Source organism: Lygodium microphyllum, chromosome 2 (genome assembly GCF_053477565.2).
Source record: "Lygodium microphyllum isolate KBCC chromosome 2, Lygodium_microphyllum_v1.1.10, whole genome shotgun sequence".
Lineage (NCBI taxonomy): Eukaryota > Viridiplantae > Streptophyta > Polypodiopsida > Schizaeales > Lygodiaceae > Lygodium > Lygodium microphyllum.
Genome location: NC_141136.1, coordinates 19,204,420 through 19,226,051, shown reverse-complemented (window position 1 = coordinate 19,226,051; position 21,632 = coordinate 19,204,420). Strand labels below are relative to the sequence as shown.

Genomic DNA, 21,632 nt, shown 5'->3' with positions numbered 1-21,632 from the left:
GATCACAATGTGTTTGCCAATCTATATTTTTAATGAAAAATCTCATAACTGGCTGAAAAAGCAACTTGCTTTTTGCATTCCAACCTAATCTAGAAGCTTTTCATAGCTTTTTTGGGTTTTTTACAATAAATAATATAAAAAAGGCTAAAATTATCCAAAAATCTAGCATTTTTGGATAATCCATGCCATGGACACTAGCACTAATGACTCATATCACATTGACTCTCTCTACATTAATAAGAAAGTCGGATGGTGATGCACTCCAGAGTTTTTCACACCGTGTCCATGTAGTGGCACGACATCCACCCCCTTTGAATCTGCACATCCTCCAATATATGCCAAAATCCTACTTGTTACAAATTTTGAGTCCTCCTCATCCTCTGTAACCATATCCTTCGCTTCTTCATCTTTCATATCTTCTTGGCTAGCCTCTATATCATGGCCACTATTTTCTTCCAATTTTGGTAACTCATAGGCATTAGATTCCCACCTCTTTAATAATTTGATTCTTTTCCCTACTACCGGAAGGTTTATGGCTGTCCCATCTAGCTCATTTAATGCATAAGTAGCATTATCAAACACTTGTCTTACCACATAGGGTCCAAACCATCTTTTGGAAACTTTACGCATGGCACTATGCTGGTTGTCTAAACTGCTATCAGAAACCCATACCCAATCTCCATCTTGTATGGTTCTTGGTCTCAGTCTATGTCTTCTGTCAAACCGTTTCTTTTTTTGTATCCTTGTTGCCCTTAATTTTGCAATTGTTGCCTCTATGTCTTTTGACTTTCTTTCCAACTATCTAATGCGCAAGGCCAATAACTCCTCTCGATTCAACTCCTCTTCCCAAGGTAGCACACTCCATGTGGTTGTCATCTCTTCTATCAGCATGATAGGTTTTTTACCATACATAAATTCTGGAGGTAGGAGTATGAGTCATTCTGTCAGTCCACATGGCATAAGGGAGCAATCTTGGCCACTCTTTTACCTTCTCTCCACATGCTTTTGCCAATGCCTTCACAATAGGTGGATGACCTCTTTCACTTTTTCCATTTCCTTCAGGGTTATAGGCTGAAGTTAAAGCAAACTTTATCCTCGACCGTGTAAAGAAATCATGAGCTTCATCTGCATCTAGCTCACCCCTATCTACTGCAATTTTTCCCACACAGCCGTATCGACAAAAGATCTATTTTAAAAGAAAAGTACACACTGCATTTGTTGTCTTAATACGTAGAGCTCTCCCTTACCCACTTGATTAGTCAAGTCTTCATGGGCAAGCACAAGATATCTCATTTGCCAAAGACCTATAGTCATCGTGACTAAATCTACCACCCACTTAAAATGAAGAGACAATGGATATGTCGGTTGCAATTCATCCCGATGTCTCATAGATGAATACTTTTGACATATTGTACATGTTTCCACAAAGTGAGCAACATCCTTATACATACCCTGCCACCAATATCTTTATTTTATCTTTGCAAAAGTACCCCAAACACCTCTATGGCCAGCCCACAAGCTTTCATGAAATTCTTGCATAGCGTTTACTTGTGAAGCTTTGTCACCCAAAACTCGCAATGGTATACCTTACTTCTTTTTAGCATGTTTTCATAAGTATCCATCTTTTAAGAAAAACAAATAGCCTTTCCACTTTCATCTCTCTTTGTTAATGTTCTGAGACATTGACCAATTCTCAACCACTCTCCTGCATATTTGTCTTCCAAAAACACTTCTACACAAGATACAAAACATCTAAAGTGTCTTCTCTTTGTTGTCCAAGCTTTTGTTAATGTTGTAGCAACACCTTGCATTGCTAAATTCACTCTTACAACATCATTTTCAACCGTAAGAAAGTCATCTTCTTCCCCCTCATCCATCATCCCTTCTTCGTTCTCATAGTGTGCTCAAGATACCATGTCTGCCATTGGGTTACTCCCTTGCATTTAATGCCAAAGGAGACTCTTGAATTGTATCACGATTTCTAGAATGATTAATAGAAACAATAAGAAATTGAACTGCTTTCCTCCCATCCTTGCTTTAGACTCTTGCATAAGCATAACCATCGTCAAGCACCTTTGTTTCCATACGCACTCTTGTAATATAGGGTTGTCCCAAAATCACTACAGATGAGGAATTATCCTGCACAAAGAAATGTTACTCTTCTTGTACATCACCAATCGTCACTTTCACATTAGGACATGCATCACAAAGCTCTCCTGAAGAATTATTTGCAGCCCTCATACGCCAACCATGATTAGTGTCGATAGGCCATGTACCATTTTCATACAATCCACGCTCAATGACATTTATCTCAAATCCATGGTCAAGTAAAGCAAAACAAGGAGTTTCACGTTCTCCTATTTTCACTATTGTTTCAGTGGTAGCTCTAGCCCTATGATTTCTTGTATAATGACTTTGAGGAATAAATCCTAGAGTCTCTTCCCCATATTGTTGCATTTGCCTTATTCCACCATGCATATTGCTACAAGACAATGCATTTTCATCAACTTTCTTCTCTTTTCCACATGCTTTCCATTGATTAGTAGCATCCTGTTTACTTCATACTCATATTCAACACGAATACAAAAAAAAACCAGTTTTCTCTTCAAATTGCAGCAATGCTCTAGTGGTATCACCAAGAAATTGATGCTTTATCTTAATTATGTCAACGATATCATCATGAAATTCTCGCTTGGCAATGCCAAGCACCTCTCCCAAGGTGAATTCCACCTAACTGTTTAAGATGTGTTATTCAAGAACCTTCTTAAGATCTGTGGCTGTCTCAATGTCAGATTGCAACTTATATCCTGACTGCTTTTCCTTCTTTTTGCCCTCTTGTTTGCTATCCTGTTTTTGCTCTTGATTGTCCTCTTCCATAACAAGCCTCTGGAGGTGGTTGATTTGTAGCTTTGGCTGATCCAAACTTCTTCTTGTCATTCTTTTATATATCCCTGCATTATCTTCATCTCTCTTTCGTTTTTCTTCACAACTGCATCCATGTTTTGTACCTTTGCAAAATATGCATACACTGAATATGCATCTATGACTGATTCCCAACAAGTTATGTCACGAATGTCTTACCCTGCATGAGACATTTCACTATTAGTAACCTTTCTCTTTCAGCTGCATATAAAGCATGCATCCATATTTTAGCCTTTGGACCAACCATCACTTGGCCATGCATTCTATCCAACTGTAGACCAAACGTAAAAGCATGTAGCACTGCATAAGCATTTTAGATAGCCAAGTCTTCCAACAACTTCTGCATACCTCCCTTTCCAAAATTCAAAGCAAGAGGAAATTCCGTTTCTTGTGCATGGATCGTGCCATCTTTCAAAAAATGAGCTGTCATGCCAAAGCTTCTTGATAAGCAGCACGATCCTTTCTCTCATGCTACAAACTATCACACCATATACATCTTTTTCTTAGATTAGGGGTTGCTGCCCGTTCCTTATCCTCTTGTCCTTTTTCATCCAATTTTGCAACCTTCAATTGAAGATCCCGCATGCCTTTGACCAATTCATCCAAGATATCTTCCCTAATAGAGGGAACAATAGGAAGTACAACTATAGGGTTAGCCATAGAAGTGGGTAGCTTACTCGATACATCAATTGTCTTGCCCATAACAATGGGCAGGCTAGAGACATGCAATCTGTATCTTCTTCTATGCTTTTTCACAAGTACACTAACAGCTTCCTTGACATGTCTCCACTCTGTTTTCAGACTTGTCTCTGTAGTGTGATCTTCTAGAAAATCATCAAGCTTCTCTTGAAGCTCAGGATCCGCTTCCTGTAGAAACAATTCAATATTCTGACTTACAAGAGCTTGATGTTTTGCAAGATCCAACTGCTCAAATCGGCTTTCAAATTCTCTTAACAATTATGTAGCCACAAGACCCTTATTGGGTTGTATAACCCATTCCTGAAAAGTCTTATGTGTAATCAAACTAGTATCTTCAATGTAAAATTATTCCCTGAGTATCTTCTTGAAAGCTACCCAGTCAATATCCTGCATGTATAATTCAGTAATCTGCGCTTTCAGTTCATGTATAATAACTTCATCTCACGCTCAATTGCTTGTTGCAGAGCGTTCATCACAACACTTTCTTTTTTAGTAGAAGCCTGCATCACCTGTTCTTATTGTTATACTTGCATAAGCATATTCATATTTTGCACCAACTGTTGCAAAACATCACTCGAGATTGTGTTCGAAGGTTCTCCCATCTTGTCTTTCCTTCTTCTGACGACCTCTCACGTCGGGTTCAGCAATGCCGGAGGGGTTTTTGTCGAAAGGTCATATCCATTGGGGATCAAAGATAGAAGAAAGTAGAGATAGGAGATGCAATAGAAGAAAAAGGATAGACAAGAGGTAAACACGACAAAGAAAATGCACAATGAATTGAATCAATATGTATTGACAAAACCTAAAATCCTTTTTCTGGCACTACTTAGAAGCACTCTCCAAGCATTAGATCTCCTAAAGCTCCCTCATAGATAAAAAACGTGGAGTGAAATAACAACTCCTTCTCTGCTGCTCGGAACCCAAATCTGATGGCTCTCTTGGCTTCAAAAGGCGGGTAAAACCTTAGGACACCTGATCAGGGATCTCCTAGATCACTTCTTGTTCTTCTTCCATTTCGAAGTATAGTTTTCAGCTTTTCAACAGTGATTGTGACATGCGTGATTTTGTCAATCTTTCTTTTTTATGAAAAATCTCATAACTGGCTAAAAAAGAAACTTTCTTTTTGCATGCCATCCTAATCTAGAAGCTTTTCCTGGCTTTTTAAAAATTTTACAACAAATAATATCAAAAACATGCTAAAATTATCCAAAAATCTAGTAGTTTTGGATAATCCATGCCAGAGACAAGACACTAGCACTAATGACTCAGATCACAATGACTCTCTACATTAATAAGAAAATCGAATGATGATGCACTCCAGAGTTTTTCACACCGTGTCCACATAATGGCATAACATTGTCACCATTGCTCCCCACCTTGCGGATTCAATAGAGGATGTCTTGATCTCTTCTATGAGATCCATCACACTAAATTTGATAACCTATAAATCGCCCTGTGTATTTCTAGAGTAAGACATCTTGCAATTGCAATTGGTAGTACAAGCTGCTACAAATGAAGAAGCATTATGAACATTAATAAGACTCTAAACAACAAAATACGCAGGCCACTTACAATCCGTTCGTAGTACAAACTTGACATATCTTATGCCAATAATAGGATTTTAGCCCTGATATAGTTGATCATCTTTAGAAAAAGGGGATCTGAGAGAACGCATCATACCCATCGAAGTGAAGATATATATAATAATTTTCTTCACAATGCGCTCTTGTTTAGTGGACAAAACCCAAGGAGCACGAGGTAGTTGCAAGTGACCATCAGCACTCCACTGTGGCCAAAGTGCCTCCATCTTGCCTACCTCCTTCAAATCCATTCATGCCCCTGCGGTGTCTCTCCTTCTTGTGATGTGGTCCCATAGTAAGCTACCCACTGAAAGGGAAGTGGAACCTAGGAGGAAGAAGATTGGCAGTGAGAGCTATGGCGGATGGAGAGCAAGAGCCAAGAGAGAGAGAGACTCAAAACTGGGAACTCCAACAACCACAATGTGTGGCTGGGCCTTCCTTTATTCAAACTGTCTCTAAAAGCATAAATAATAAGTGACTGTGACGGGCGCCTGCCACCCGCAATGTGTATTGGCGGGTACTATCAATGTAGTAATACACGGGCAGCTAGATGGAGGCCCCTTTATCCCCAACAACCTCCCACTTAAAGGCGAATTTGCCCCAGTGAGAGAGAGAAAAAGAAAAGAGAGTATAACATGTACACATGTACAACAGGATGAGGAAAAAGACATCATCTCATCCAATGCCCATTAATCTCCTCAGAAAGGCAAAGCACTCAGTAGTGAGGCTCTTCGTGAGAAAGTCTACAGAATTCTGCACAGTCGGAATCTTGACAAGGTCAACAGACATGTCCTCAATGACCTTGCGAATGAAGTGATACCTCACCTCAATATGTTTCGTCTTCTCATGGAAGACCGGATTCTTGGCCAATTGAATGGCACTCATAGAATCCAAATGCAGTGTAGGTATAACATCTATCATACCAAGGTCTGCAATCAAACGGCCTAACCAGATAGCCTCCTTGCAAGCCTCTGTGGTTGCAATATACTCGGCCTCTATAGTAGAAAGGGTCGTACAGTTCTACACCATGTACATCCAAGAGATAGCCCCTCCAGCATAAGTGAATACATAGCCAAAAATGGACTTCCAACTATTTGCATGTCCTGCATAATCAGAGTCAGTGTACCCCACAACTCCTCTATCCTGGTTGCCATAACAAAGACACATATCTGCTATGCCCTTCAGGTACCTCATGATATCCTTCACGAGATCCCAATCTTTCTTGCTAGGTGTAGCCATATAACGTGTCACAACCCCAATTGCAAAAGCAATATCTAGACGCGTGGCTATCATGGCATACATAAGACTGCCCATGGCTGATGCATAGGGAATCTTGGCCATCTCGACTCTTTGCTCATCTGTCTACAAACTGCAGACAATCGGCCTGGAAAATATTCACATGAGAAGGTAATGAATAGCCAATAGGCTTAACATCCTACATGTGGAAGTGCTCAAGGACTTTATGGATGTACTCCCTCTGTGTTAGATAGAGTAGTCCCTGAGATCAATCGCACGTAATGCACATATCAAGTATATGAGAGACCTGTCCCAGATCTTTCATCTCAAAGCTCTTCTTGAGTCTCTATGCCTTAAGAGCATCTAGCTCCTCATGAGCTGTCCCTGCTAAAAGCATGTCATCCACATAGAGTACCAAAATCAGTAAAGAACTGTCACAGGCTTTCTTCGTGTACAACCAGGAATCCATAAATACCATATTGGGAAATATGGGAATTTCCTATAAGTTTGGGACACGTGGTCAAATCTTTGGATTTATCATAACTTGAACACTATAACTCCAAATCGAGTGCTCTATAGCTCAATAGATTCCATTTTTCAAGCGCTTTCCAATGATAGGTCACATCATATGGTTTTGAGAAACTTATGGACATGTTATCTGGGAGCTACCTTTTTAGTATTCAAATAATGGGAATTGGGAGATTCCCAAACTCACCAATATTGTGTTCATAGCACTACGGTTGTAGCCATGTGACTGCATGAATGCATCAAACTTATGGTAACATTCCATAGGTGCCTACTTCAAGCCATATAGACTCTTCTTTAGCTTGCATACTAGGTGTTCCCTGCAAGGGTCTGCAAAGCCCTTAGGCTGCTCCATGTAAATCTCATCATGCAAGTCCCCATGTAGAAAAGCCGTCTTGACATCCATCTGGTACAAATCCAGGTCAAGCTATGCAACCAAGGCCAAGTCTAAGTGTAGGGTGGTAATATTGACCATAGAAGAAAAGACTTCATCAAAGTCAATACAATGCTCCTGCTTAAAACCCTTAGCAACCAATCGAGCCTTGTATGTCGGCTTGGGGTGTCGAGGGGTACTTTTTAGCTTGTACACCCACTTGCATGGGAAAGCCTTCTTACCTTGAGGCAAGGAAACCAAATTCCAAGTCTAATTCTTACGCTATGAATCAAGCTAAGATTGCATAGCCCTCTTCTAAGAGTGACAATCACCCATGTATATAGCCTTATCATAAGTGAGAGGCTCTCTTGCATCTGTAACTAGTACATAATCCATAGAGGGTGCAAAACGGTCATGAGGTCATTTATCTCTAGTAGAATGCCTTAACCCAGGCTCTGCTGCCTGATCGACATTCTATCTAACATCAACATGTCTAGCATTTGAGCCATGAGCATTAGGTGATGCTACACGCTGTCTAGTTGGCCGTGGAGCGAGATGCACTGCAGTAGTAACTGCCTTAGCCCAAAAGTGCTGTGGTAAGCCAGCTTGGCTAAGCATCTTACGGATCCTTTCCTGAATAGTCCTATTCATGTTTTTAGCCATACCATTCTGGGGTGGGGTGTAAGGGGCAGTCAACTGATGCTTAATACCCTGCTCATCACAAAACTACTCAAAAGCACGTGATACATACTCACGCCCATTAAATGGCGCACCCGAATCCAAGATCGAGCACTGTGCATACATAGAATGTATCTCAGAAGCCTATAAGGCATCCCATGAAGAAGTTGCAAGTATGTAATCATCATCTGAATCAGTGGCGTGCATGACATTAACCTCTTTTATCTTCATACTGGACTTTGCAGGTACAATACTACACTCAGAAGACTTTTCTTCTACTTTTTCTTTTCCCTTTTCCTTGCGCTTATCATCGCGCATTTTATGGCACTACAGCATAATATGTCTTGCTTTCCTACAATAATGATAGGTAAGATCAGAATTTCATCCACGGGACTTACTGCGATCACATGACTTGGACCTGGACTTCTGAGAGTCCCTGCCGTTATGATCATTATCATGCCTACCATGTCTGCCACCTCTAACGGTCAATACATGTGAAGAGTGGGAAGCATTATTCTTTCTCTTGTTGATTTCTTTAGTCAATAAAGCACTCTCAACATCTTTGATTTTCAGCCCATCAAGCTTGTTTGTGCATATGGCAGTACGGAAGACATCCCATGATTCAGGCAAGGTGCCAAGAAGAAACAATGGGTGCAAGTTGTCTTTGAACTCAATACCCTGTGACAACAGACTCTTCATGATAGCATGAAACTAACTGAAATGAGATGAAAGGGAGGTCCCCTCCTTCATGCGAAGATCCATTAACTGCTTCAGCCAATACATTTGTGACATAGGACTCTGGTGCGCATAAAGCTCCTGAATATTCTCCTATAAATCCCATGCACTTTGATTCTCATCTTCAACAATACTATGATGGACCTCTTCTAAGAGTGACAAAATAATGGTAGACTTGCATAGCTCATCAACTTCGATCTAAACATCATCATCCATATCTTCAGGTTTAACACCCTTAAAACGCAAGGGTTTAATTTGACTTTTGCACCAAAACTTTCCATATTTGGGACTTCCAATACCCATAGTTGGTACCATCCAACTTGGCAATGTTAAAGAGAGTTGTGTCTTTCAGATGACCAGCCATACTTTTCCAAATTAATGCAAAAATGTAAAATTACATGTTGCTGTAATTAGCAAAAAATGCACTAATACCACTGCTAAAATCGGCTGAAAGAGTGGATTTCACCAAGAGAAGCACATGTCCACCAAATATGACCAAGATAACATCAAATAGTAAGCATTACCCTCATAGAAGTGCTCAAAATCTGCATATTTCAACTTGTTGTAATAAATGACAGCAGTATGTAAAACTGTCTCAAAGTGAAGCAATCACTAATACATATGTAAAACCATCTCAAAGTGAAGCAATCACTAATACATATGTCACTGGAACTGCCAGGTAGTAAGATACATCCAACAGTGAGTTTCCAGGGGCAAGAAGGTACCAAGAACTATCAAACCAATCACCTGTAAGGCAAGAGACATCTCGCAGGTTTAGAAGTTATGCATGTAATGGGTCTCGAGGTAAGAGAAGAGACCAAGCACAAGCACAACTAATAGAGTAAGAAGCTCAATACATAACCATCCAAGATGCATATAAAACTGACAAACCTGTGACAGAGATAGGTGCCTGCCCCAATAGGCATATCAAATCAGCCCACTATAGACAAACTGCAGACATAAAGCTCTCAAGAGAGCAAATGCATGTAACTCTCTCACAAGCTCATGCTCATCTATAAATAAGACTTTGTGTACATCCGAATATACCAAGAGGCTCCCACTGGAAGTGAAGTCAGATGCAAAGAGAGCAAGCAATGCTCTAATACATTAAATACATAGCATCAGATATGCCAAATCCCAATAGGGTACATTTGGAGCATAAATCCCAAGCTATCTCAGACCTGTAAAGCACAACAAGTAACTGTCAAGCATGGGCAAACCAAGTGGCATCCATATCTGACCAAAGCATAAATGCAAGAGGCCTAAATGTCAAGCAGTGACAATAGGCATAAACCGGTCTAAAGCATGCCAAATGAAGTCAAATGCCAATCATGAAGACTAAGTCAGAGGCTAATCCAAGCTCAAAAGCATTTCAGAATCAAGAAGAAGCATTTGACAATCTCCAAATACATCGGTATGATCATTCAAACCTCCAGTAAGCACCTCGTATCCATGAACCAATGCATACACCAAGTAATAGAGCTTTAGCCCACTGTATTACATCAAGAAATTTATTGTTAAATGAAGCTTAAACGCTGCTCAAATCTCCTCCAAATCAGTCCCAAAGCATAGATATAGCATCCCATAACATACGGGCATCAATAGACATCAAACGGGCAATGCCAAGAAGCATTAAATAGTAAATGTCAAGTGCTGCCCTATTTTGACAGTCCTGGGACTATGTATACAGCAGAGGGCTGAAGGGGGAAACACTCAATCGATCAGCGAGAGTCAAGCACTAATGTCAGGAGTCTCGAAAGGTTGCCAAGAGTGCCGAGAAGCAGAGGAGGAGCAGGGAAATGCCGGGGAGCAGATCAGCCTAGCCCCCTAAAAATGCACTGAAATTATGCTAGCTATTCCTGAGGGCTGGGGGGGTCTTCAACAGCCCTCGGGGCACTTGGCAATGTCGAGGGGGCTCCAATGCAGCCCAGGAAGAAGCTGATGAAGGTTCGGAAGCTCGGGGAGGAGACGGGAGATCAAAACATGCCTGCAAATGAAGGTGCCATGGCTTCCATTGAAGCTCGGGTTGAAGCTCTTCAAATCCGGGCTGAAGAGAATGCCGGGCAAGCTCCAATGCCTTTTCTCTGAAACCAGTTGAAAGGGAAGTGGAACCCAGGAGGAAGAAGCTTGGCGGTGAGAGCTATGGCGGCGGATGGAGAGCAAGAGCCAAGAGAGAGAGAGAGACTCAAAAGTGGGAGCTCCAACAACCACAATGTGTGGTCGGGCCTTCCTTTATTCAAACTATCACTAAAAGAATAAAGAATAAGTGACTATGAGGGGCGTCGCCATCTGCAATGTGCAGTGACGGGTACTGTCAGTGTAGTAATACACAGGCAGCTAAGCGGAGGCACTTTTACTCCCAACACCCACATTCTTGAAAATATGCATGGGATCCAACAAGTGGTTGATCTGTAAGTGGGTCCAATATTGCAACTCGTAGAAAATTGAGAACCGTCACATTCCATTTGGATATGACTCAGTATGGACCATTTTCAACTCATACAAGCTTTGAGCATTTATTTGTGTTAGAGGTCGTCCAAGAAAACATTCCCTCACTTCATGACCCTATGGCAAGAATGAGGCACATCCTTGATATACCATCTTTTTTATGGTTCATGACCTTCGGGAGTCCTAACTGTGGCCCACACAAAGGACATGCATAATAACCTGAGATAACCAGACTTGTCCCAACACCCCTATTTAGTAAACATAAACTTGAACAAGCTATGATAGATATAACCAATGAGAATAGAAGCCTACTTACCTAAGCACTCCCCAAATCCCGAAAAGTCATGCATGGTCCACATGAGAATGGCTCCTATATTGGCATACCATGGACCATCACGCTTGCTCATATCTTCCATGGCAACCCCCTCCTCCCACAGAATCTTAAGCTCATCGACTAATGTAGAAGTATGTAAAAGTCCATTTTCTTCAATGCTCATTGATCAGAGCATTGACCACACCTTTCAGAAAAATTTGATTATTTATATTTTGTATATTAGTGATGGAGATAAAGGATATGCAATTTGCAAATCTATGCAAATATTGCTAGTAGATAATGGAACAATAGAGGCATCTATGATGTTATCAATGCATTCTTTCTAGAAAGCGGCTTGGATATGTCTAAACTTATTGCAATAGCAATAGATGGTACTTTATCTATGATAATGTGTCAGATTGGAGTTGTGGCATGCTTTCTAGCCCTAAATCCACGTATTATGGGCATACATTGTATTGCACACCAACAAGCATTGGCAATAAGGGGTTTTATTGCACATCCTCATGTATTTTCTTTTGTTGATAAAGTTGCAAACAAAGTGTACGGATGGTTAGATAGATCAACATATGGCTACTTGGAGCTATGGAAGATTATGTATGAGTATGATATTATGGATGCAAAGATGTTGCAAATTCATGCATTTCGATGGCCTTCTAGAGATCAAGTCATGGAAAGGTTTGTGAAAATCATGCCTGTTGTTCTTGAGCAATGGAAAGACATAATAAAAAGTGGTATGGATATGCTATAACTTTTTTGGTGCAATTTATCATACATCTTTTAGTGTGCTTGCGGAGTGAAATAAATTAAATTCAGAATTTCAAAGACAAGAGATGGATGTCACTATGATTGGTGCACTTACTAACTTGACTATGAAAAACTTTAAGAAAATGTACCTTATATGTGATGATGATAAGTTTGGTGTCGGGTCAAAATATCTTATTAAATTTCCAAAAATGACAATCAATGGAAGGTTTGAGTATATGGATGCTAATGGTGTCATAGATGTTCATGTATTGAAGTACATCCAACTCCCAACATGTAAAAAAAGAAGGGAAAATCTAAGGGTGCAACTGATTGAGAAAGCGAACACGAGGGATTGAACTTGAATATATCACTTGAAGGTGATGGAAATAAAACAGGTTCTCTGGTTGAATGTATCTCTATTGTATTAGCATATGTGCAAAACATTCTAGATGCTTTGATTAGTAGGTTTGAGGATTTATTAGTATTCAATGCTTCTTCATATCCTATGGATCCCATTCATAGGGATAAAATGACTCAACAATAGTTAGAAAGACTAATCAACAAAGTCAATGTTGATAGTCAGACAAATGACATTAAAAGTTGTATGAATGAATAGGAGGCTTTTGTTAGGATGTTGTATTGAGTTGCTCGAAATAGAGGTATGCATGATGCTTGGGAAGCTAGCAACAATACAAAGACATGGTGGGATTTATATCTAGGTATAATGCATCTATGACAGACTTGCATGGTCATCCTAGTAAGCACATCATCTTGAGAGAATGGATTTTCAAGGAAATTTTTGATAAAAAGTAACTCAAGGTATAGATTATGCCTCAACACATTGGATGCCACAATGTTTCATTGATGCCTATGAGAGCTCTCAAATTGATTGGAATGGTGTTTGGGATATTTGGATGGGAGCAAAGAATAGGAACACAATGGCACTAGAATGATTGAACAAACATGCTTTATTGATCTTAATTGAGACTTTTTTATGGTACTTTTCATTTAGACATTTTTCTTGTCCTTTGACTAGCATGGATTATCTATCATCTATCATTTAAAAAGCATTTTCAAATAGTGCTTGTCACAAAATGATTCAAGAGACACATCACATTTAGGCCTTGGGCCTATTATTCCATGCATGAGTTTAGGGGAGGAATCTATTAGACTAGAGAAATTTAATGAATATGTTATAAATAACTATGGATGGGTGCCCTCTACTTGTTATACGATAAAGAAATGGCACGTGCATGGAAAGTGGGCCCCAAAAGACTTGATGGGGCGTTTGCTGCTGAAATGGAGATCCCCACGCGGATGATTTGTTTAACCTCGACACCTAAAATTTAATCTTAACGAATGGCCCTTGCTAGCTAGTTCAATGAACGTGTGGGTTCCTTAGGGGCCAACCTCAACGTACGAGGGAGTCTTTCTTGTGGAAGTAATGGGCGTACTGGAGTTCTTCAAAGAGTGGATGTAGAGAGAGCTTCCTAGACTTGTTGGGCACACAATAGCTTCAACTGTTGTAAACTAGAAAAAGGGCGGGTGTGTGGAGAGAGTACGGGGGGAGCAAAGAAGGCAAGCCTTGGAAGGGTGTGTAGACAGACGGATGCAAAAACAGTCATATAAAGAACATTCAAGAGAGTCGGGGGTGTAAATCTCCAAGTTTAAGTTGTAGGGTGCTGTATTTGGAATTGCGAGGATGGCAACTCTGGACGAGAGGGGCGATGACCATGCTTTTGCAACCTGGCGTTCAGCACTAATGGTAGTGGTGGTTGGGTGGCTGACGATCACGATGAGTTGGAAGATGCTGATGCATAGAAAGAAGCAGAAGGAGGCCACAGCGAGAGGAGCTGGAGGAGGAAGAGACGGGTTGTTAGAAGGTGTTCGGCTACCTCCGGGACCTCCCTCCCTTCCCATAATAGGCCATCTCCACTTGCTGGGGCGGCTGCCACATCAGTCCCTGTACAAGCTGGCCAAGAAGTACGGGCCGCTCATGTACCTGAAGCTGGGCGCCGTGCCCACGATTGTGGCATCGTCACCGGAGATGGCCCGCCATGTGCTGCAGACGCACGACAACCACATGGCCTCCCGGCCGGCCACGGCAGGCGGCAAGCATCTCATGTTCGACGCGTCCGACCTGGCCTTCTGCCCGGCGGGGCCCTACTGGAGGCGCATGCGGCAGCTGTGCGTGACGGATCTCTTCAGCAACCGCAGGCTGGCGGACTTCCGGCCCGTCCGAGAGCAGGAGGTGCGGGCCCTGCTGGGGGTGCTGGCGGGCGAGGCTGATGCGGGCTGCGGGGTCGTGTGCGTGCGGGGTCCCCTCCTGACGGCGGCCTCCAAAATTATCAGCCGCATGGCCTTCGGCTCTACCCTCTCGCAGCTGGTGGCCGTGGACCGCGACACTAACATCGTGAACATGATCACCGAGACCTCGCAGCTCCTGGGCGAATTCAACCTGGGCGACTTCATCCCCTGGCTGGACCGCCTCGACCTCCAAGGCCTTACCAAGCGCATGCGGGCTATCGGCGCCCAGCTCAGCACCGTCTTCCAAGACATGATCGATCGTCGTCGAACCCTATCTTGTACGCCTGGCGGCCCCCGGCCCCCTGCTGACCTGCTAGATGTGCTCTTGTCCATTGTCGGCGAAGATCAGATCTCCGATCACAACATTAAGGGCATCATCTTGGTAAGGATATCGTTCCCTCCCCGCCCCCCTTCAAAGTTTTGATTAACAAATGCTTTGGTCCTGCTAGTGAAGAAATTCAAACAACTTTCATGTATTCTCACATATACATGCATCTCCTCTCTACCTAGTATGAGATACATAGACTATAGAAAGGCTAACGTTCTTAAAGCCTAGCTTTCAAAGGAAAGCCTTGAATAATAAAGCAAAACAAAGAACTCTTTAATTGATAACTGGTATGGATGATCTCTTAAGGTTACACCCCCCAAAGCATTCATGGTACCTCTTTTTGGCACCAATGGGGATGGCAATAACAAGTTCTCCAAGCATGATTGGTATTCTTGCTTATGAGAAAAATAGCCACTACTCTTATACATTTTATTGGATTTGAGCTAATGATATCATCTAGGCTTTTTGACAGGTGTTCAAAAATTAAAGCACCAAAGTATCGATCACTAACCAAAACAATGGACCTGAAATGCTTGTACTCTTCTAGACTATATGCATTTTGATAATATCCACATAAGTTAATGACACCCATGCTTTCTACCTTTCTCGAAATGTGTTATGCAGGACATGCTCCTTGGTGGGATTGATTCAGCCTCAACCACAGTTGAATGGGCACTAGCAGAGCTCCTCACAAACCCTTCCCACTTGGAGTTACTACAAGAGGAATTAACACATGTAGTTCCCAAGACTCGCTTAGTACAAGAGTCCGATTTTGAATCCTTGCCGTTCTTAAGAGCTATTGTGAAAGAAACCATGCGACTCCACCCAGTAGGACCTCTCCTTGTACCACATGAGTCGACAAAACCTTGCCAAATTAATGGGTATGATATCCCCAAAAAATCAAGGATTTATGTAAATGTTTGGGCAATTGGAAGAGATCCATCTGCATGGATCAACCCCCTCAAGTTTGATCCTACAAGGTTTTTGAACAATGATAATGTGGATGATCTAGGTGTCCTTGTTAAACATTATCATCTTCTTCCCTTTGGAGCTGGTAGGCGAGGATGTCCAGGTTGGTCTTTGGGAAAAATAAACACCTATCTAATGCTTGCAAATCTTATTCATGTATTCAAATGGACATTGCAACCAGCTTGCAACCAAGTTGATGAGGAAGGTGGATGTATAGAGAGGAATGTCATAGAGATGTCTGAGAAATTTGGTATGGTTGTTAAGATGGCCAAGCCATTAGTAGCAATTGCTAAACCAAGGCTATCACTTGACTCACTCTTATCTTCTCCTTCTATGTAAATATAAAAAATGCATCCCTTAAAATTTTTTCAGTGTTTCCAAAAGCTAGAGCTTTTGATGCCTTATGTATGGATTTTAATACATAAAAAAGTTTGTAAACTATATCCTTTCACCCAATCTAAATGCATTGATGTACCTTGCCATTGATATAAACATGCTTAATTGGTTTTCATAAATCTGAAGAAGATTGAAAAAAAGCTACATGTACTTAACATGTCCTTGAAAAATCCTTTATCAAAACGTCTAGAGCCTTTGAATAGTCGTTGTCTTTAGTATGATTTTTAATTACATACAAAAGTTTGTAAAGTATGTTGCTTTACCCATTTAAATGAGATATACTTTGCTATTGATACGCATTGATTGGTTTCAACTAGTGTGAGGCATTGATGCAAAGCTACATATAGGAAACTAATACTTGACTAATTATTGTAACTTCAATAAGGGATAAAACCACATTTAGAGAGATAAGATCCATATTTATGTCATAAGTATTATCCAAGTTGACTGTCATCTTATTCCTTGATGTGTATGGTATGAAAGCTCATAAATTGCATATCATAGGACCAACATCATACTAATATCTTCCCAAAAATAAGAGAAAACCTTGAATCCTTGAACTTCATTATCTTTGTTGCGGGTTATTTTCTATTAGTTATTAAAATGCTGAGATCTATGCTAAGATTTTGATTAGAAATTTGGTTTTTTTCACAAAATTAAACAACAAGGATTCAAGATAACAAGACACCTATTGTTTACAAACCCTAAATTTTGGACCATGAGATTAAATTGCATTACATTAAGAACTATTATTTTTGCACTATGTTGGTTTGTCAAAAGATTTCTTCATTAACTCTCAAATCATATGGGATACGGTAATGAAAATTTTACATCAATGACTCATGTTACATGACTCCTCAAGGTTATGTCCTCAACCTACAAAGTTCACTCTTTGTAAAGGAAACACATTACCTGTGAGTGAAGAATCTTGGAAAACCCCCTATCTACGGCTCATGCAAGAGTCATATGAATCCACACTACCACTATCGGCAAAGAGAGAGAGGGGGGATGATAGCTTGCAATATTCTATAATAAAAAAGCAGAGAGGGAGAGAGAGAGATCCTATTATGGACTTCTCTAATATATACATGTATGCATGTACACACACACACACACATATCACATATACTTGCCCATCCACCTATGCAGCTATTGTTTCCATGATCGTGCTAATTAAGCCATCATCCCACTGCCTACTACCATTACTAGTGAAAAGAGATAGATATATACGATAGCTTGCAATCTTTTTAAAAAAAATACACACACACACACACACACACAGAATCCATCATCATCTTATATATATATATATATACACATATATATATTCATTAAATTTTTATATATTGAAGTGTGTATCTTTCTATACTCATGCAAAATTTAGTATTAGTTATTATTATTATTTGTGTTGTGGTAGAATGGAGGGCATAATGTTATCGCTTCATTAAAATTGCATTCATGCTATTTCATAACACTAGAGATTCATGCAGTTTTAGGGTAGGTGGGCATTTAGGCAAATTCAAACACTTTCTTGTAAGTCAAACAATTTCCTATAGTTTAGTTCAAGTGATTGCCTACATAATAGATGTTCATGAGATAGTGAAAAATAATAAAAAGAAAATTAGAAAAAGCTGTGCTATTGACAACAAAAGAGATCACCATCAGCTTCAATAGAATGCAATAATGAAGAGTGGATTGGCATGAAACACTCGTTATGTCAAGATGATGAATAGGAGAATGTAGAAGAGGATAACTTAAAGAACAAGGAGAGGAAATGATTTTGTTTTATCAAAATCAACCCTAAGGGAATAACCTAAAGTGTAAAAGTATCAAGGATTTGGAAAAATAACAAGAGTAACCTAGATTGTAGAAAATTACTAGAGACAAGAAGTTTAGAAATCTAAATAATGGAGAAGTTTTCAAGCAATTATTACAAAATAGTAATTCAAGCAACCTTAACCGCTAAAATTGCAACAATAACTTGAATAACATGGGTTGAATACACTACAAGGATTCGAGCTGGTAGCGACAGCGATTAGCGACGGCGGGTATCGGCATCGCTAATAGCGACGCAAATAGTGACGGTCCACAGGGGAAAAAGCGGGCCAAACCTGAGCGCGGCTTTATTTTGCATTTTTGCATTTTGTGTTTTGAGAGCGAGAGCGAGGGAGAGAGCAACCGTCGTGAGAGAAGGAGAGGAAGAAGACTTGCCGCCACCGCCGTTGTTCACGAAGGAGAGGAGGAGCCTTCATCGCAAAGAGGAGCCACCCCACACTCGCCATATTGTCAAGATTGTGGGAGAGAAGGAAGGAGTCTCACTTGAAACTTTCTTGCTTGCACAATGGGGGAATACACACAGAGATAGAGGCTGAAAACAGTTTTCCTCTTCTTAGTTGTGTAAGCCAAAAAGAAGTCACATACATAGAAATAGAAGAACCCTATATATGGTTCTCAAACCAAACTCAACTAACTAAGGTGGCATACTAGCTGAGCCACGAACTAGAGTAGATAAGGATAGCTGTCATCTAGCTACTATTCATGGGCGGTGTACCAACCGCATCTGCAACTGACAAGTCGATGACATAAATACACAACGGTCACCCTGGCGTATCACTAGTGAAGCTCGATATCTCAACACTTCCCCTCGAGCTCAATCCCAATTCCTGCACACCAAACAGGTCTCTGAACTTGCGCAGCTTCTCTGCGCCCAATGCCTTCGTGAATATGTCAGCTACCTGATCCTCTGTGCTGACATAAACTAGATCAATAAGACCTAGTAAAACCCTCTCCCGCACATAGTGATAATGCACCTCAATGTGCTTTGTTCTAGCATGATAGACTGGGTTATTTGCCAAGTGTATACTACTCATGTTGTCACAATAAATGACAATTGGCCCATCTGTAGGCTGATGCATATCATAAAGTAGCTTATGCAACCAAGCTACCTCACATGCAGCCATTGCTGCGCCCCTGTACTCGGCCTCTGTGCTCGAGAAGGCAACTGTAGGCTGTTTCTTGCTGCTCCAAGTGACTGCAGCACTCCCAAAAGAGAACACATATCCACTGGTAGATCGTCTATCAGAAATACTACCAGCCCAATCAGCATCAGTGTATCCATGCAACTGTATCTGAACCCCAGTCTCATAAAACAGTCCATACTGCAATGTGGACTTCACATACCTAAGTATGCGTCTAGCCGCATCCAAATGCGGTTTCCTTGGAGCCTGCATAAACTGACTTACCAGTCCAACATCATAGCTCAAATCTGGCGTGGTAATAGTCATATAAATCAAGCTTCCTACTATGCGTCTGTACATAGTAGGGTCTTCCAGAAGCTCACCTGCATCTGCACTCAGCTTCACATTCTGCTCCAAAGGAACTGAAATAGGCTTACAGCCTGTCATCCCATATTTGGATAGCATGTCCAATCCATACTACCTCTGCAAGAGCTGTATCCCACTTGGTGATCTAATCACCTCAATGCCCAATAAATAATGCAGCTCTCCCAAATCCTTCATCTCAAACTTTTGCTTCAATAGCATTTTCACATGAAGGATATCTTCATCATCACTGTCACCTGTCATAATCAAATCATCAACATAAATGACAAGTAGCATAATACCTTTCTCTGTTTTTCTCACATAAAGTGAGAAATCTGCCTTGGAAATCTGAAAGCCAATAGTGACAAGATACTGTCCTATCTTGTCAGACCATGCTCTAGGTGCTTGCTTCAAGCCATACAATGCTTTCTTCAACCTGCAAACAAACTCAGGATGAACAGCATGCAGATAACCTGGTGGCTGCTCCATATAGACCTCTTCTTGCAAATCACCATGCAAGAAGGCATTCTTTACATCCATCTGATGTAAAGACCATCCCTTTGATGCAGCCATAGCAATGACTGCTCTTACGGTTGCCATCCTTGCAACCGGACTGAATGTTTCTTCATAGTCAATGCCATATGTTTGTGCATACCCCTTGACTACTAATCTTGCCTTGTATCTGTTCACAGAACTATCTGCATTGTGCTTCACCTTATAAACCCACTTACAGCCAATTGCATTCTTACCTTTAGGCAAAGGTACCAATTCCCATGTAGCATTTGCTTCCAAGGCATCCATTTCTTCATCCATGGCTTTCTCCCATTTTTTTTTTCCCATGGCTTGCTCAAAAGAAGTGGGTTCAGGTTCCTGTATCACTTTGACCATATATGCATAGTGAATGGCTGTAAATCCATCATATTTCAGCCTATCCACAGGATACCTAGCTCTCGTAGACCTGCGCAAAATAGGTTCACTCCGAGGTGCTCTCAAAACATCCCTGGTCTTCCTTACTCCAGGTGTAACAATAGAAAGAATACCCAACTCATCATCAATGCTCTGTTCTGAGCCACTGGATTCACCATCCACATAAGAGTGACCTGCATTCATATCAAACATGGGCTGATCAATCTTCTCTTTTCCTTTTCGTGATACCTGCATACCACTATCTGCATTGCTTTGAGAAGATTCTCCTGATCTCAATCTGCCTGTCCATGGCGAAGAATGTGAACCACTGCTAGAGGACGCTCCAGGTCCACTAATATTTTGTGGCTGCTGCTGTGAATTCTGTGCAGCATTACCATTTTGTGCATCTACATCATCAATCACATTTACTGGTTTATACCAGCTACTCATCTCATCAAAAACAACATCTCTGCTCACTGTAAACTTATGAGTAGAAGGGTTATAGCATCTATACTCTTTTTGCTGCAGAGAGTAACCAATAAAGATGCACTTCTCAGCTTTTGGATCCAACTTGGATCTCAACTCATTTGGCACATGTACATAGGCAATGCAACCAAAAATTTTCAAATGAGAAATATCTGGTTTCCTACCAGTATACCTCTCCTCTAGAGTCATCCCATGTATTGCTGCAGTGGGAGTCCTGTTCATTATGTAGACTGCTGTAGCAACTGCTTTAGTCCAATAAAAATCTGGCAGGTCTTTTTCATTGAGCATGGCACGAGATACCTCTCCAATATGCTTGTTTTTCCTTTCTGCAATTCCATTTTGTTGTGGGGTATGACTGCATGGATATTGCTACTTTATGCCATGCTCCTGCAGGAACCTTGCAAACTCATTTGAGAGGTACTCTCCCCCTCCATCTGACCTTAGGCATTTTATTTGCAGACCTGTTTCTTTTTCAGCCATAGCTTTAAGAGTTTTGAAATGCCCAAAAACTTCACTTTTCTTTTTCATAAAATACACCCAAACTTTTCTGCTATAGTCATCAATAAAAGTGACAAAATAATGACAGCCTTCAAGAGATGCAGCTTTAGTAGTCCACATATCAGAGTGGATTAATTCCAATGGCTTC

The 21,632-nt window shown here is 40.9% G+C and overlaps 1 protein-coding gene across 2 annotated transcripts in view; it reads left to right on the top strand.

Annotated features, from left to right (window-relative positions):
- The first annotated feature begins 13,652 nt into the window (after window positions 1–13,652).
- LOC148039530 (cytochrome P450 71AU50-like) overlaps window positions 13,653–21,632 on the top strand; it is a 31,037-nt gene continuing 23,057 nt past the window's right edge. The window contains exons 1-2 of one of the 2 annotated variants that reach the window (XM_087691676.1): window positions 13,665–14,963; window positions 15,534–16,241. In XM_087691676.1, coding sequence (XP_087547802.1) covers window positions 13,977–14,963; window positions 15,534–16,217 — 1,671 coding nt within the window. In that variant the 5' untranslated portion in view covers window positions 13,665–13,976 and the 3' untranslated portion in view covers window positions 16,218–16,241. Of the gene's footprint in view, window positions 14,964–15,533; window positions 16,242–21,632 lie in introns of those variants that run through there. The other variant, XM_087691683.1, reaches the window with a different exon arrangement.